Source organism: Salmo salar, chromosome ssa10 (assembly GCF_905237065.1).
Source record: "Salmo salar chromosome ssa10, Ssal_v3.1, whole genome shotgun sequence".
NCBI classification, from domain to species: domain Eukaryota; kingdom Metazoa; phylum Chordata; class Actinopteri; order Salmoniformes; family Salmonidae; genus Salmo; species Salmo salar.
In genome coordinates this window covers 40,906,044-40,920,025 of record NC_059451.1, presented here as the reverse complement: position 1 = coordinate 40,920,025, position 13,982 = coordinate 40,906,044, and the positions used below count along the sequence as shown (strand labels likewise).

At 48.3% G+C, this 13,982-nt stretch overlaps 1 protein-coding gene across 3 annotated transcripts in view; it reads right to left on the bottom strand.

Annotated features, from left to right (window-relative positions):
- Window positions 1-609: 609 nt before the first annotated feature.
- LOC106560398 (PH domain leucine-rich repeat protein phosphatase 1) overlaps window positions 610-13,982 on the bottom strand; it is a 53,560-nt gene continuing 40,187 nt past the window's right edge. Inside the window, exons 7-17 of one of the 3 annotated variants that reach the window (XM_014123276.2) lie at window positions 13,775-13,977; window positions 13,108-13,168; window positions 11,759-11,854; window positions 10,607-10,762; window positions 6,751-6,951; window positions 5,899-6,397; window positions 5,249-5,379; window positions 4,396-4,512; window positions 4,011-4,205; window positions 3,655-3,898; window positions 610-3,571 (exon numbers count right to left, since the gene is read on the bottom strand). In XM_014123276.2, coding sequence (XP_013978751.2) covers window positions 2,108-3,571; window positions 3,655-3,898; window positions 4,011-4,205; window positions 4,396-4,512; window positions 5,249-5,379; window positions 5,899-6,397; window positions 6,751-6,951; window positions 10,607-10,762; window positions 11,759-11,854; window positions 13,108-13,168; window positions 13,775-13,977 — 3,367 coding nt within the window. In that variant the 3' untranslated portion in view covers window positions 610-2,107. The remainder of the gene's footprint in view (window positions 3,572-3,654; window positions 3,899-4,010; window positions 4,206-4,395; window positions 4,513-5,248; window positions 5,380-5,898; window positions 6,398-6,750; window positions 6,952-10,606; window positions 10,763-11,758; window positions 11,855-13,107; window positions 13,169-13,774; window positions 13,978-13,982) is intronic. The other 2 variants (XM_014123278.2, XM_014123277.2) reach the window with 2 other exon arrangements.

Sequence of the window (13,982 nt, the reverse complement as noted above, 5' to 3'; positions counted from 1 at the left end):
AATTTACCCATGATACATTACGGTTTTGATGCTCTCGAACACGGCCACCATCTCTCCGGCAGTGTCCCCAGGCAGCATGCCAGTTATGACATTACAATGGATCTTCTCTGCACTGATGTCACAATGAGTCACTCAGAATGTTTTGTGTGTTCAAAACAACTGGGAACTCAGAAAATACAAGGTCAAGATGTCAGTGGAGGTAAAGGCTCCACCCCCCCGAAGTCTGAGATTTCCAAGTCCCAGTTGTTTTGAATTTTGCTGTGAAGTAACAATCTGTCTTTATGACATCATACACAACATTCTGCAATGTTAGGTAATGGTGACTGGAACAATGCTATCACAATTGCACCTGCAGCCTTAACCTCAATGGAATATCATATTGAGTGGAGTTAGTTACATCACCATGGTTGCATCAGACATTCCAAGCAGTGTGGAAGTAATAATAAATCATACATTTTAGTTTAAGCTCTTTTTCAAGACACCCAGTCACTTTACAGTGATTGCACTGCAGTCTTCTTTTCACACACACCATCACTGCTGCCCCTTCCTATGGTTCGTACGAGGTTAGCCCCTTCCCACCTCTCCCAAAACAAGCTAACAACCTTATGATTATTTGAAAATTTAGATTTATTATAGAAAAAGTAGCTTTCCTGTGTGATTAGCTTAGATACAACAATGCCTTTGTTGAAGTGAGTTCATTAGATCACATAGGCCCCACACATTCATTGAGCTGCGTAATACCAGTATCCCCCCTTTCCAGTGTTCTCCCCAGTCCTTACACTTCTACCTATAACCCCCCATCCATCTCTCCCTCCTTTCCTCAGACATCTGTCTGTGTCAACAATCTTCTGAAATAAAAAAAAGTATTTTCTCTTAGAGAAGATTAATACACATCAATTATTAGGTCACTTAAGAGTATGCAACTCCTAGGATTTAGTTTGTCTCTTGGCATCAGTCTACTTTAGAGGCCTACAGGCAACCATACACAGTCTCTGTCCCAAATAGCAACCAATTCCCTATATAGTGAACTACTTTTGACCAGGGCTCTGTAATAGGGAACAGGGTGCCATTAGGGAGGGAGCCAGTCAGGCTGCCTTGCTGGCTGGCAGAAAGAAAACAGCTCTCTAGCAATAATAGTTCAGTCAGTCTAGCAGAATGTATCATTCAGCTTTATAATAGTTCAGTCAGTCTAGCAGAATGTATCATTCAGCTTTATAATAGTTCAGTCAGTCTAGCAGAATGTATCATTCAGCTTTATAATAGTTCAGTCAGTCTAGCAGAATGTATCATTCAGCTTTATAATAGTTCAGTCAGTCTAGCAGAATGTATCATTCAGCTTTATAATAGTTCAGTCAGTCTAGCAGAATGTATCATTCAGCTTTATAATAGTTCAGTCAGTCTAGCAGAATGTATCATTCAGCTTTATAATAGTTCAGTCAGTCTAGCAGAATGTATCATTCAGCTTTATAATAGTTCAGTCAGTCTAGCAGAATGTATCATTCAGCTTTATAATAGTTCAGTCAGTCTAGCAGAATGTATCATTCAGCTTTATAATAGTTCAGTCAGTCTAGCAGAATGTATCATTCAGCTTTATAATAGTTCAGTCAGTCTAGCAGAATGTATCATTCAGCTTTATAATAGTTCAGTCAGTCTAGCAGAATGTATCATTCAGCTTTATAATTAGTTCAAATAAAAGTATCTGCATAAAAAAAAGTGCTTAATCAATTCATCACAAAATATAAAAAATGAATTAATTATATTAACTTGAACTTGTGAAGCAAGTAAATAATGCCTGTGTTTATAAAAATGCATTGTATTTCCTGGGGTCATATAGTTAGGAATATAAAATGATAACAGAATAAAACAAGTATTGCTGGCCATTAGCAGGTATGAGGCATCTTCAGGACAGTCTTCAGGAGGGTCGGTGTGTTTCCCCCGTAACTCCTCAATCTCTGATCCCATTCATTGGGATATTGAACAGCGTGTCATTTGGGACACACCCATACGGGAACTCCTCTCCAGACATTCTATAATAGCCGTAGCAGGGATTCTTCACAGGCGCGGTCTAATGTTCTGTGAAGGGGTTGTAACAGAACGGTCCGGTGAGCTAGAAGGGCGTGACGTAGTATTCTGCTGCAGGCAGGGACTGGGGGTGTGTCTGGTGGCCCTGGGGGTGTGTCTGACTCTGCTCCTGTTGTTTCATGATCTCCCGGATCTCCTCCTCCAGCTCGGGAGGAATGACGAGCTTGTCGTCAGGGTCCGGCTGGGCCGGAGCGTTGAAGTAACCTCCTTGCTTCCTGACGGGAGCGTCGCCCACCTCCTCTATCACATCCTGGCTCCGCCCCTGACACGCCACCGAGCCGTTACCCCGCCCCTTACGCCCTAGAGTCCCACCCAGAGTCCTACTGGCCGAGCTAGAGCCTGAGCCCGCACCTAACTGCGCCTCTCCACTAATCACACACAACCCTGCTCCAGTCTCTCCAGGCCCCACCTCCTGTCCCTGAACAGTGTGTTTGGGTGTTACAGTGTCTGTCTCTACAGCCCTCAGCTCCTCTTCTCCTACAGGGTCAGGGCTAGTGTCAGGGCCGGGATGATGGTCAGGAAACAGCTGAGGGGGGGACGAGGGTGGGGTGGGGGCTGACTGGCAGGCAGGTGGAGGTAAAGGCTCAGGCTGCTGTGTGACAGAGGTGTTAGGGTGTGTGTGAGGGTCAGGGTTGGGGTTGGGGTGTGTGTGCGGGTCAGGGGGGTGTGTGTGCGGGTCAGGGTGCGTGTGCGGGTCAGGGTGCGTGTGTGGGTCAGGGTGCGTGTGTGGTATTGGTATAGAGCTGGCCCGTGCTCTCAGACAGTGTATGTCAGCCTCCACCTCCACTCTGCTCCCATTAGAGAACACCCCAGCTATAGGCTCCTCATCCTCACTGTCCAGCCCATTGTCAGACAGAGCCCCAGAGTGCTGCCTCTGGAACGATGCTCTTCCACCTCCATACACACCCGCTCCCCGCCCCAGCACCCCCCCGCGACCCCCCAGGGCCACGCCCTTCTCCGTCTGATTGGCTGGCTCGTCCGACGACGCCGTCGACCCCACCTCACTGCTCATCTCCGACGTGCTGACCTCACTGCTGACCTCACTTCCTGTCCCCATCGCCGGAGGCGGTAATGGTAGAGTTCCATCCGCTGAGCCGTATCCGGGGTGGTGGTGTGTGTTACCAGCGGTGTGTGTGTGTTGTGTTTCCAGGCCGGGGCTGGGTGGGGGTGGTGGGGGTTCACAACAGCAGCAGTCTTCAGTGATACTCAGCTGCACCACCACAGCACACAGACTGTCAGGACAGCCGTAGCCCTGCGCCAGCGTACACAGCTTCTTGGCTGCTGCTAGGGAGTCTGGGACATTACGCACTGCCTCCACTGCCTCGCAGGTGGACATGGTATCCCACAAGCCCCGGCTGGCCAGGATGAAGAACTCATCCTGCGGGGTGAGGGTTACCGTGGAGACGTGGGGTCGTGGGGTCACGGCGGGACACAGGAAGGAGTAGCCCATGATCCTGGTGGAGTCCGTCACTCCGTTCACCTTGTTGTCCTGAGGGGAGGGAGGGAGGGTTAGGACCTCTCAACAGACTCACAGACAGACAAAGACATACAAACAGTACAGTGTGTGTGTACCTCAGTGATGATAGCATGGTGCTGGCGTGCTCTTTGGTACTCTGACTGCTGTCTGATGGTGTGTGTGGTGGAGAGAGGGAGGGCCTTGCCATCACGACACAGAACTGCTTGACACCTTCCCACGTTAGCCGCTGTCACCGTGAAACAGCCCCCGCCGCCACGGTCGCTTGGGGCAACTAGGCCATGACGGATGTGGCAGAGGGCCGCGGACCCTCCCAGCCTCTGTCCTGCCGTGCCCAACTTCCTGTTATAACAACAACAACATGAGATGAACAGGAGTTCTTGTGTGTGCGCATGTGTTTGAGAAAGAAACTGTGTGTGTGTGTGTGCATCTGGGAGAGAGACCATGTGTGTACCTCTGCATGGTGAGGAAGGTGTTGGTCATATAGTCCTCTTGGTTCTTGCTCTTGTGCAGTTCCTCGGCCAGCACGTCTCCCATGGTGCATTGCAGCAGGTAGGGCACCTCAACGTTCCGGTCTCCATCAAACACCCCGTACAGAGCCTCCCTGCTTCCACAGAAACTATCCAACGCCAGGGCTGCTACACACAGCCTGAGACAAACACAAACACGTTAGGAATAACACACATACACACTCTGTGCTGCTATTCCGAATAGAGAGGCTATCCAGAGATAGACCAACAGAGGAGTGATGGATGAAGAGGGAGAGAGATAAAGTGTCATGTTTACTGTTCATTTCTGAGCAAGAGAGAGAAAGGGAGAGATACAGAGAATGTACTGACTTGTTGTTGACCCCAGAGGCCTCTGTGTATCCGTGGCTCCAGACTGCAGGCTCCCCGGGCCCCTCACTGCCACACAAAGAGGAGGGAGATGGGTCCACACGGAAACACCTAATGTTACTGCAGGAGGGAGAGAGAGAAGAAATACATCAGTGAGTTTAAAAATACATCGGGCGTATAACACGAATGTCTAGCAGCCCAAAGGTTGCGAGTTGGAATCTCATCACAGACAACTGGAGCATACTTAATAATATTTTTTTTATTTTACCCCAATTTCGTGATATCCAATTGCGATCTTGTCTCATCACTGCAGCCCCTCCCCCCAAACCCTCCCCTAACCCGGACGACGCGGGCCAATTGTGCGCTGCCCTATGGGACTCCCGGTCACGGCCAGTTGTGACACTGCCTGGGATTGAACCCAGGTCTGTAGTGATGCCTCATGCACTGCGATGCAGTGCCTTAGACCACTTAGCACTATTTTTAACTGCTTTACAACTACTTAGCATGTTAGCTAATCCTTTTCCTAACCCTTCCTTTAACCCTTAAACCTAACTCCTATACTTAACCCTAACCCCTAGCTTAGCTAACACTGAGATAGCTAACGTTAGCCACTTAAATTAGTAACATATTGTACGTTTTGCAAATTCGAAACATATGTTACGAATTACGATTCTTATTGTATCATTCAAAATGGGTGGTGGACATCCACAAATGAATACATGCCATCCACAATGTAACATATCATACTAAATGGAGTGTCCCTGATTTACATACAGAATAATCCAAAATGCTCCGATACTAGGTTGGTGTGCACATGCATTATGGTGTGTGTGCATTTGACTCTGTGTGTTGTTACTTGAGCAGCTCGAGGCTCCGGTGGTCCAGGTTGAGGCGAGGGTTGCCTGTCAGGTCTAGCTCCTGTAGTTTAGCAGGCAGAGACTCTGGGAGGACTACCTCACACAACTCATTACAGCTCAGATCCACACACTGCAGGAGGGAGAGAGAGAGTAAGACCGAGAGGTCAAAGACACGCTGGCCAAGATCAGATGTCAGGGTTATTAATAGTGTGTGTGTTTTCACAGCAATCTCATTAGGGGATTCATTTATGAGATTACAGAGGTTGTGTCCCAAATGGCAGAACCCTATAGACCATGGTTATTCAAAGTCCGGAACTGGCTGGTTTTCTGTTCCAACTGATAATTAATTGCACCCACCTGGTGTCCCAGGTCTAAATCAGTCCCTGTTTGGAGGGGAAAAATGCAAAAAGGAGAGTAACTGGCTTCAAGGTCTAGAGTTGAGTTTGAGGGACATAGACCCTTGTCAAAAGGCACTATATTGGGAATAGGTTGTCATTTGGGACGAATCCAGAGAAGGGCCTGATATACCCTGGCCTCCATACTTGTCCCTGGTTAATGTGACAGACCTGGACACTGCTAAACAGGACCATGTCAACCTCAACCATGAAGTCAGAGTATCAGGAGAGAGAGTGTGTTGTGTCTGTCCTACCTTCATGTCTTGAAGCTGGAGGACCTCAGGGAAGACAGTGATGTTGTTGGAGTGGGCAGAGAGTGTGTGTTGTGTCTGTCCTACCTTCATGTCTTGAAGTTGGAGGACCTCAGGGAAGACAGTGATGTTGTTGGAGTGGGCAGAGAGTGTGTGTTGTGTCTGTCCTACCTTCATGTCTTGAAGTTGGAGGACCTCAGGGAAGACAGTGATGTTGTTGGAGTGGGCAGAGAGTGTGTGTTGTGTCTGTCCTACCTTCATGTCTTGAAGTTGGAGGACCTCAGGGAAGACAGTGATGTTGTTGGAGTGGGCAGAGAGTGTGTGTTGTGGCTGTCCTACCTTCATGTCTTGAAGCTGGAGGACCTCAGGGAAGACAGTGATGTTGTTGGAGTGGGCAGAGAGTGTGTGCATGTGCCTGCAGCTCAGGATGGTGGTGGGCACCGCTCTCAGCCTGTTCCCACTGAGGTCCAGTTCCTCCAGCTGCTCCAACCGAGCCATCTTACTGCAGTGGCAGTGAGAGAGGGATTTAGATGTTTAGAAAACCTTTATTGGCACCATTTAACTACTGTACATACATAGCAAACTCAAGTGCCATTAAGTAAAATGTGACTCCACAGCAGTGCCTACAAAGTTAAAACCAGCCCCCCTCCAGAGAGAAAGAGAGAGACAGAGAGAAAGTGGGGGTGAGAAAAATAAGGGTTTTCAAACGTGTGTGCATGACAAGCAAGAAGACAGTAAAAGAGAGTTTGTGTGTGTATGTATGCATGTGTGTGTGTGTGCGCGACATGCTCACATGCTCGTGCGTCTGTCCCAGTGTGTGTGTGTGTGTGTGTGTGTGTGTGTGTGTAGAGAGACCTGGCTGGGAAGGTCTGTAGCTGGTTGTAGGCCAGGTGCAGCACCCTGAGGTGGGCGTGACCAGTCAGCAGAGGGACACTCTTGTCCGTCAGGCTGTTATTGGTCAGATACAGCTCCTGCAGGCTGCTGAAGCTCTCCTCTGATAGGCTGGCTGGAGGGAGGCACTCCAGCTTATTGGCTGATGCGTTCAGGTAGCGCAAGCTGTGAGGAAAACCAACCAACAACATTAGAAAGTAGCTAAAGAAGTAGACAGGGAAGGTGTGTGCGTTCCAGTATCTCTCTCTGTGTGTGTGTGTGTGTGTGTGTGTGTGTGTGTGTGTGTGTGTGTGTGTGTGTGTCCTACTGGTGAACGTGCAATCACTGGAGAATAAACTGGATGAGCTCTGTTCGTTATGTTTAATGTTATGTTTCACCAGGACATGGCTGAACGACGACATGGATAATATACAGTTGGCTACCAGCATGTCACATGTGCAACCAGAGAATTTTTTAAAATAAAAATAAATAAAACTCGAGACCAACTTTACTCCTCACACAGAAACGCGTAACAAAGCACACCCTCACCCTCCATTTGGCAAATCTGACCATAATTCTTTCCTCCTAATTCCTGTTTACAAGCAAACACTCAAGCAGGAAGTACCAGTGACTCGTTCAATACAGAAGTGGTCAGATGACGCGGATGCTAAACTACAGGACTGTTGTGCTAGCACATACTGGAATATGTTCTGGGATTCATACGATGGCAGTGAGGAGTATACCACATCAGTCACCGGTTTCATCAATAAGTGCATCAACGATGTCGTTGGAATCCATGGATTACAGGCAACATCCGCACTTCAAGGAGCGGGACATATTCATAAGAAATCCCGCTATGCCCTCTGACGAATCAGCAAAACAGGCAAAATGTCAATACAGCACTAAGACTGAATCCAACTACACCAGCTCTGGCGCTTGTCGGGTGTGGCAGGGCTTAAACTATTATGGATTACAAAGGGAAACCAAGCTGTGAGCTGCCCAGTGACGAGCTAAATGCCTTCTATGCTTGCTTCGAGGCAGGCAACACTGAACCATACATGAGAGCACCAGATGTTCCGGACGACTGTGTGATCATGCTCTCCGTAGCCAATTCACAAGGCTGCAGGGCCAGACGGACTACCAGGACACGAACTCAGAGCATGTGCTGACCAACTAGCAAGTCTCTTCACTGATATTTTAACCTCTCCCTGACCGAGTCTGTAATACCTACATGTTTCAAGCAGACCACCTTAGTCCCTGTGCCCAAGAACGCCTAGGTAACCTGCGTAAATGACTACCGCCATGCAGCACACACGCCATGAAGTGTTTTGAAAGGCTGGTCATTGCTTACAACACCATCATTCCAGAAACCCTAGACCCTGTCTGTCTGTCCGTCCCAGTATCTATGTGTGAGTCTGTCCCAGTATCTGTGAATGTGTGTCTGTCTGAGAATGTGTGTATGTCTGTCCCAGTATCTGTGTGTGTGTGTCCCAGTATCTGTGTGTGTGCGCCTGTCCCAGTGTCTGTGTGTCCCCCAGTATTGGGGTGTGTGTGTGTGTCCCCCAGTATCTGTGTGTGTTTCCCAGTATCTGTGTGTGTGTGTGTGTCCCAGTATCTGTGTGTGTGTCCCAGTATCTGTATCCCAGTATCTGTGTGTGTGTGTGTGTGTGTGTGTGTGTGTGTGTGTGTGTGTGTGTGTGTGTGTGTGTGTGTGTGTGTGTGTGTGTGTGTGTGTGTGTGTGTCTGTCCCAGTATCTTGTGTGTGTGTGTGTGTCCCAGTATCTGTGTGTGTGTGTGTGTCCCAGTATCTGTGTGTGTGTCCCAGTATCTGTATCCCAGTATCTGTGTGTGTGTGTGTGTGTGTGTGTGTGTGTGTGTGTGTCCCAGTGTCTGTCCCAGTATCTCTGTGTGTGTGTGTGTGTGTGTCCCAGTATCGGTGTGTGTGTGTGTGTGTCCCAGTATCGGTGTGTGTGTGTGTCCCAGTATCGGTGTGTGTGTGTGTCCCAGTATCGGTGTGTGTGTCCCCCAGTATCTGTGTGTGTGTCCCCCCAGTATCTGTGTGTGTGTGTCCCCCAGTATCTGTGTGTGTGTACCAGTATCTGTGTCCCAGTATCCGTGTGTGTGTCCCAGTATCTGTGTGTGTGTGTGTGTGTGCCCAGTATCTGTGTGTGTGTGTGTGTGTCCCCCAGTATCGGTGTGTGTGTGTGTGTGTGTCCCAGTATCGGTGTGTGTGTGTCCCAGTATCGGTGTGTGTGTGTGTGTGTGTCCCAGCATCTGTGTGTGTGTCCCAGCATCTGTGCGTGTGTGTCCCAGTATCTGTGTGTGTGTGTGTGTGTGTCCCAGTATCGGTGTGTGTGTGTGTGTGTGTGGTTCCCAGTATCGGTGTGTGTGTGTGTGTCCCAGCATCTGTGTGTGTGTGTGTGTCCCAGCTTCTGTGTGTGTGTGTGTGTGTGTGTGTGTGTGTGTGTGTGTGTGTTCCCAGCATCTGTGTGTGTGTGTGTGTGTGTGTGTGTGCGTGTGTGTCCCAGTATCTGTGAGTGTGTCCCAGTATCTGTGTGTGTGTGTCCCAGTATCTGTGTGTGTGTGTCCCAGTATCTGTGTGTGTGTCCCCCAGTATCTGTGTCCCAGTATCTGTGTGTGTGTCCCAGTATCTGTGTGTGTGTGTGTGTGTGTGTGTGTGTGTGTGTCCCAGTATCTGTGTGTGTGTGTCCCAGTATCGGTGTGTGTGTGTGTGTGTGTGTGTGTGTGTGTGTGTCCCAGTATCTGTGTGTGTGTGTCCCCCAGTATCTGTGTGTGTGTGTGTGTGTGTGTGTGTCCCAGTATCTGTGTGTGTGTGTGTGTGTGTTCCCCAGTATCTGTGTGTGTTCCCCAGTATCTGTGTGTGTGTGTGTGTGTGTCCCAGTATCTGTGTGTGTTTGTGTCCCAGTATCTGTGTGTGTGCGTGTCCCAGTATCTGTGTGTGTGCGTGTCCCAGTATCTGTGTGTGTGCGTGTGTGTGTCCCAGTATCTGTGTGTGTCCCAGTATCTGTGTGTGTGTGTGTGTCCCAGTATCTGTGTGTGTGTGTGTGTCCCAGTATCTGTGTGTGTGTGTGTGTCCCAGTATCTGTGTGTGTGTGTGTCCCAGTATGTGTGTGTGTGTGTCCCAGTATCTCTGTGTGTGTGCGTGTGTGTGTCCCAGTATCTGTGTGTGTGTGTGTGTGTGTGTGTGTGTGTGTGTGTGTGTGTGTGTGTGTTTGTACCCAGTATCTCTGTGTGTGTGTGTGTGTGTGTGTGTGTCCCAGTGTCTGTGTGTGTCCCAGTATCTGTGTCTGTGTGTGTCCCAGTATCTGTGTGTGTGCGTGTGTGTGTCCCAGTATCTCTGTGTGTGTGCGTGTCCCAGTATGTGTGTGTGTGCGTGTGTGTCTGTCCCAGTATCTGTGTGAGTGTGTCCCCCAGTATTGGGGTGTGTGTGTGTGTGTGTGTGTGTGTGTGTGTGTGTCTCAGTATCTGTGTGTGTGTGTCCCAGTATGTGTGTGTCCCAGTATCTGTGTGTGTATGTCCCAGTATATGTGTGTGTGTGTGTGTGTGGCTGTCTCAGTATCTGTGTGTGTGTGTGTGTCCCAGTATCTGTGTGTGTGTGTCCCAGTATCTGTGTGTGTGTGTGTGTGGCTGTCTCAGTATCTGTGTGTGTGTGTCCCAGTATCTGTGTGTGTGTGTCCCAGTATCTGTGTGTGTGTGTCCCAGTATCTGTGTGTGTGTGTGTGTGTGTGTGTGTGTGTGTGTGTGTGTGTGTGTGTGTGTGTGTGTGTGTGTGTGGCTGTGTCAGTATCTGTGTGCACGCGTGTCCCAGTGTGTAGCCTACCTCTGGGCCTTAATGAAGAGGTTGTGTGGTAGCTCAGTTAGCAGGTTGTGTTGTACATCTAGAACCTCGAGCTGAGATTTCTCCAGCCGCTCAGGTAGTCTACGCAGACCGTTACAACCCACCAGCACTTTACGAAGACTAGCACTGCAGAATAACCTACACGAGAGACACGACAGTCAGAGACACACACACACACACACACACACACACACACACACACACACACACACACACACACACACGACAAGACATTCAGAGAGACACGACAAGACAGTCAGAGAGAGACACACACACACACATGACAAGACAGTCAGAGAGACACGACAAGACAGTCAGAGAGACACACACACACACACGACAAGACAGTCAGAGAGACACACACACACACACGACAAGACAAGACAGTCAGAGACACACGACAAGACAGTCAGAGACACACGACAAGACAAGACAGTCAGAGACACACACACACACCGACAAGACAAGACAGTCAGAGACACACGACAAGACAGTCAGAGAGACACGACACGACAAGACAGTCAGAGACACGACAAGACAATCAGAGACACACGACAAGACAGTCAGAGAGACACGACACGACAAGACAGTCAGAGACACGACAAGACAATCAGAGACACACGACAAGACAGTCAGAGAGACACACACGACAAGACAGTCAGAGAGACACACACACAGGACAGTCAGACACACACACGACAAGACAAGACAGAGAGAGTGTGTACAGTACATCTGTGTGTGTGTGTGTGACTGTGTACAGTACATCTGTGTGTGTGTGTGTGACTGTGTACAGTACATCTGTGTGTGTGTGTGTGACTGTGTACAGTACATCTGTGTGTGTGTGTGTGTGACTGTGTACAGTACATCTGTGTGTGTGTGTGTGACTGTGTACAGTACATCTGTGTGTGTGTGTGACTGTGTACAGTACATCTGTGTGTGTGTGTGACTGTGTACTGTACATCTGTGTGTGTGTGACTGTGTACAGTACATCTGTGTGTGTGACTGTGTACAGTACATCTGTGTGTGTGTGTGTGTGTGTGTGTGTACTGTGTACAGTACATCTGTGTGTGTGTGACTGTGTACAGTACATCTGTGTGTGTGTGACTGTGTACAGTACATCTCTGTGATACTAACCGTATGGGTAGCTCTTTGATGTTGTTGTGGCTGATGTCCAGGACCTCTAGTCGGGTGCTCTCACACACCCAGTCAGGCACACAGTCCAGATGGTTCCTACAACACAACACACCCAGTCAGGCACACAGTCCAGATGGTTCCTACAACACAACACACCCAGTCAGGCACACAGTCCAGACGGTTCCTACAACACAACATAGCCAGTCAGGCAGACAGTTCCTACAAAACAACATAGCCAGTCAGGCAGACAGTTCCTACAACACAACATAGCCAGTCAGGCAGACAGTTCCTACAACACAACATAGCCAGTCAGGCAGACAGTTCCTACAACACAACATAGCCAGTCAGGCAGACAGTTCCTACAACACAACATAGCCAGTCAGGCACATAGTCCAGATGGTTCCTACAACACAATAGTAAAAAAAAAAATGAAAAAAAAAAGGAAGATCTATAGTTACAAGTATCGACGTGTAAAGAAATTTTTAAAAAAAGTTAAAGACTGCTACTGTGGGTAGCGTTAGCTGTACCTGCGCCAAAACTTATCTTTCATCTTATAGCTTCTTCTCCATCTTTTCAAATAGTGAGCCAACATTTTTTCAGCACTTTTATTTCCCTGACTGATCGTGCTCTCTTATCTCTCTGCAGCAGCCATACACTGAGTGTACAAAACATTAAGAACACATTCCGGATAATATGTTGCACCCCCCTTTTGCTCTTAGAACAGCATCAATTTGTCAGGGCATGGACTCTACAAGATGTCGAAAGTGTTCCACAGGGATGCTGGCCCATGTTGACTCCAATGCTTTCCACAGTTGTGTCAAGTTGGCTGGCATTCTTGATACACACAGGAAGTTGTTGAGCGTGAAATACCCAAGAGCGTTGCAGTTCTTGACAAAACACCCCTTCATTGACACTGATTGCAGTGGATTTAACAACTAACATCAATAAGGGATCATAGCTTTCACCTGGATTCACCTGGTCAGTTTGTCATGGAAAGAGCAGGTGTTCTTAATGTTTTGTACACTCAGTGTATAGTGAGCAATATGTTTGGAACATCAAATTGCAATAAATATAGCATGATGAGAATGACAATACATGTCCTATCAGCACCTAAGTATTGTGATAATATCGTATTGTGAGGTCCCTGGCTATTCCCAGCCCTAAACACAACACACCCAGACAGGCATAGTCCAGACGGTTCCTACAACACAGACAGCAATCAGTCACTATAAGTCTATCTCTTCTCTCTGTCCATCAACCAATAGGTCAGTTAAAACAATTAAAATCACTTGTATATTCTCTACCCATTCAAGTATCCATCCATTGATTGTGAACTGTGTGGCCCTTACCTGGACACGTCCACAACAGTGAGGCTCTCTGGAACAGGAAACACCTCCAGCACTCTCAGCTCTGGAAAAAAACAGCACCCCGTCAATACAGTATATACAGGGAACTGCAAAAATAAAAGGAAACACGAGTAAATGAGGGATACAAAGTACATTGAAAGCAGGTACTTCCACAGAAGGTGTGGTTCCTGAGTTAATTAAGCAATTAACATCGCATCATGCTTAGAGTCAGGTATTAAAATGCCCAGTAGCTCATTATTTTGGTTACCATGGCTAGAAGAGATCTCAGTGATTTTAGAAAAGGGGTCTCAAAGGAGCATAGGGAGTTTAAAGGGTGTGTGTCCGTCACCAGATCACAACCCAATTGAACACTTATGGGAGATTCTGGAGCAGAGCCTGAGACAGCGGTTCCCATCAACATCAACAAAACACCAAATGATGGAATTTCTCATGGAAGAATGGTGTCGTATCTCTCCAATAGAGTTCCAGACACTTGCAGAATATATGCCAAGGCTATTCTGGCTCGTGGTGGTCCAACACCCTATCAAGACACTATATTGGTGTTGACTTTATTTTGTCAGTAACCTGTATGTGCGTAAGTGTCTCTCCATTCTCTGCAATGTGGACAATTACTACAAACAAGTGTCCATGTTTGTGAGTGTATGTGTACCGTTTTGTGCTGTGTGCAGGCCCTTGAGTGCTAGGCCGCTGACTCTAAGGAGTGTGAGTGTGTTTCTGTCACAGCGTAGGAGCTCCAGCCTGGATAGGGTCCTGACGTCAAGCTCCTCCAACCCAGCGTCCCGCACATCTAACTGGGCCACGTGGCTCAGCAGACCAGCCTCCCCAACCACCACCCTCTGGAGTCTGTTCAACCTACA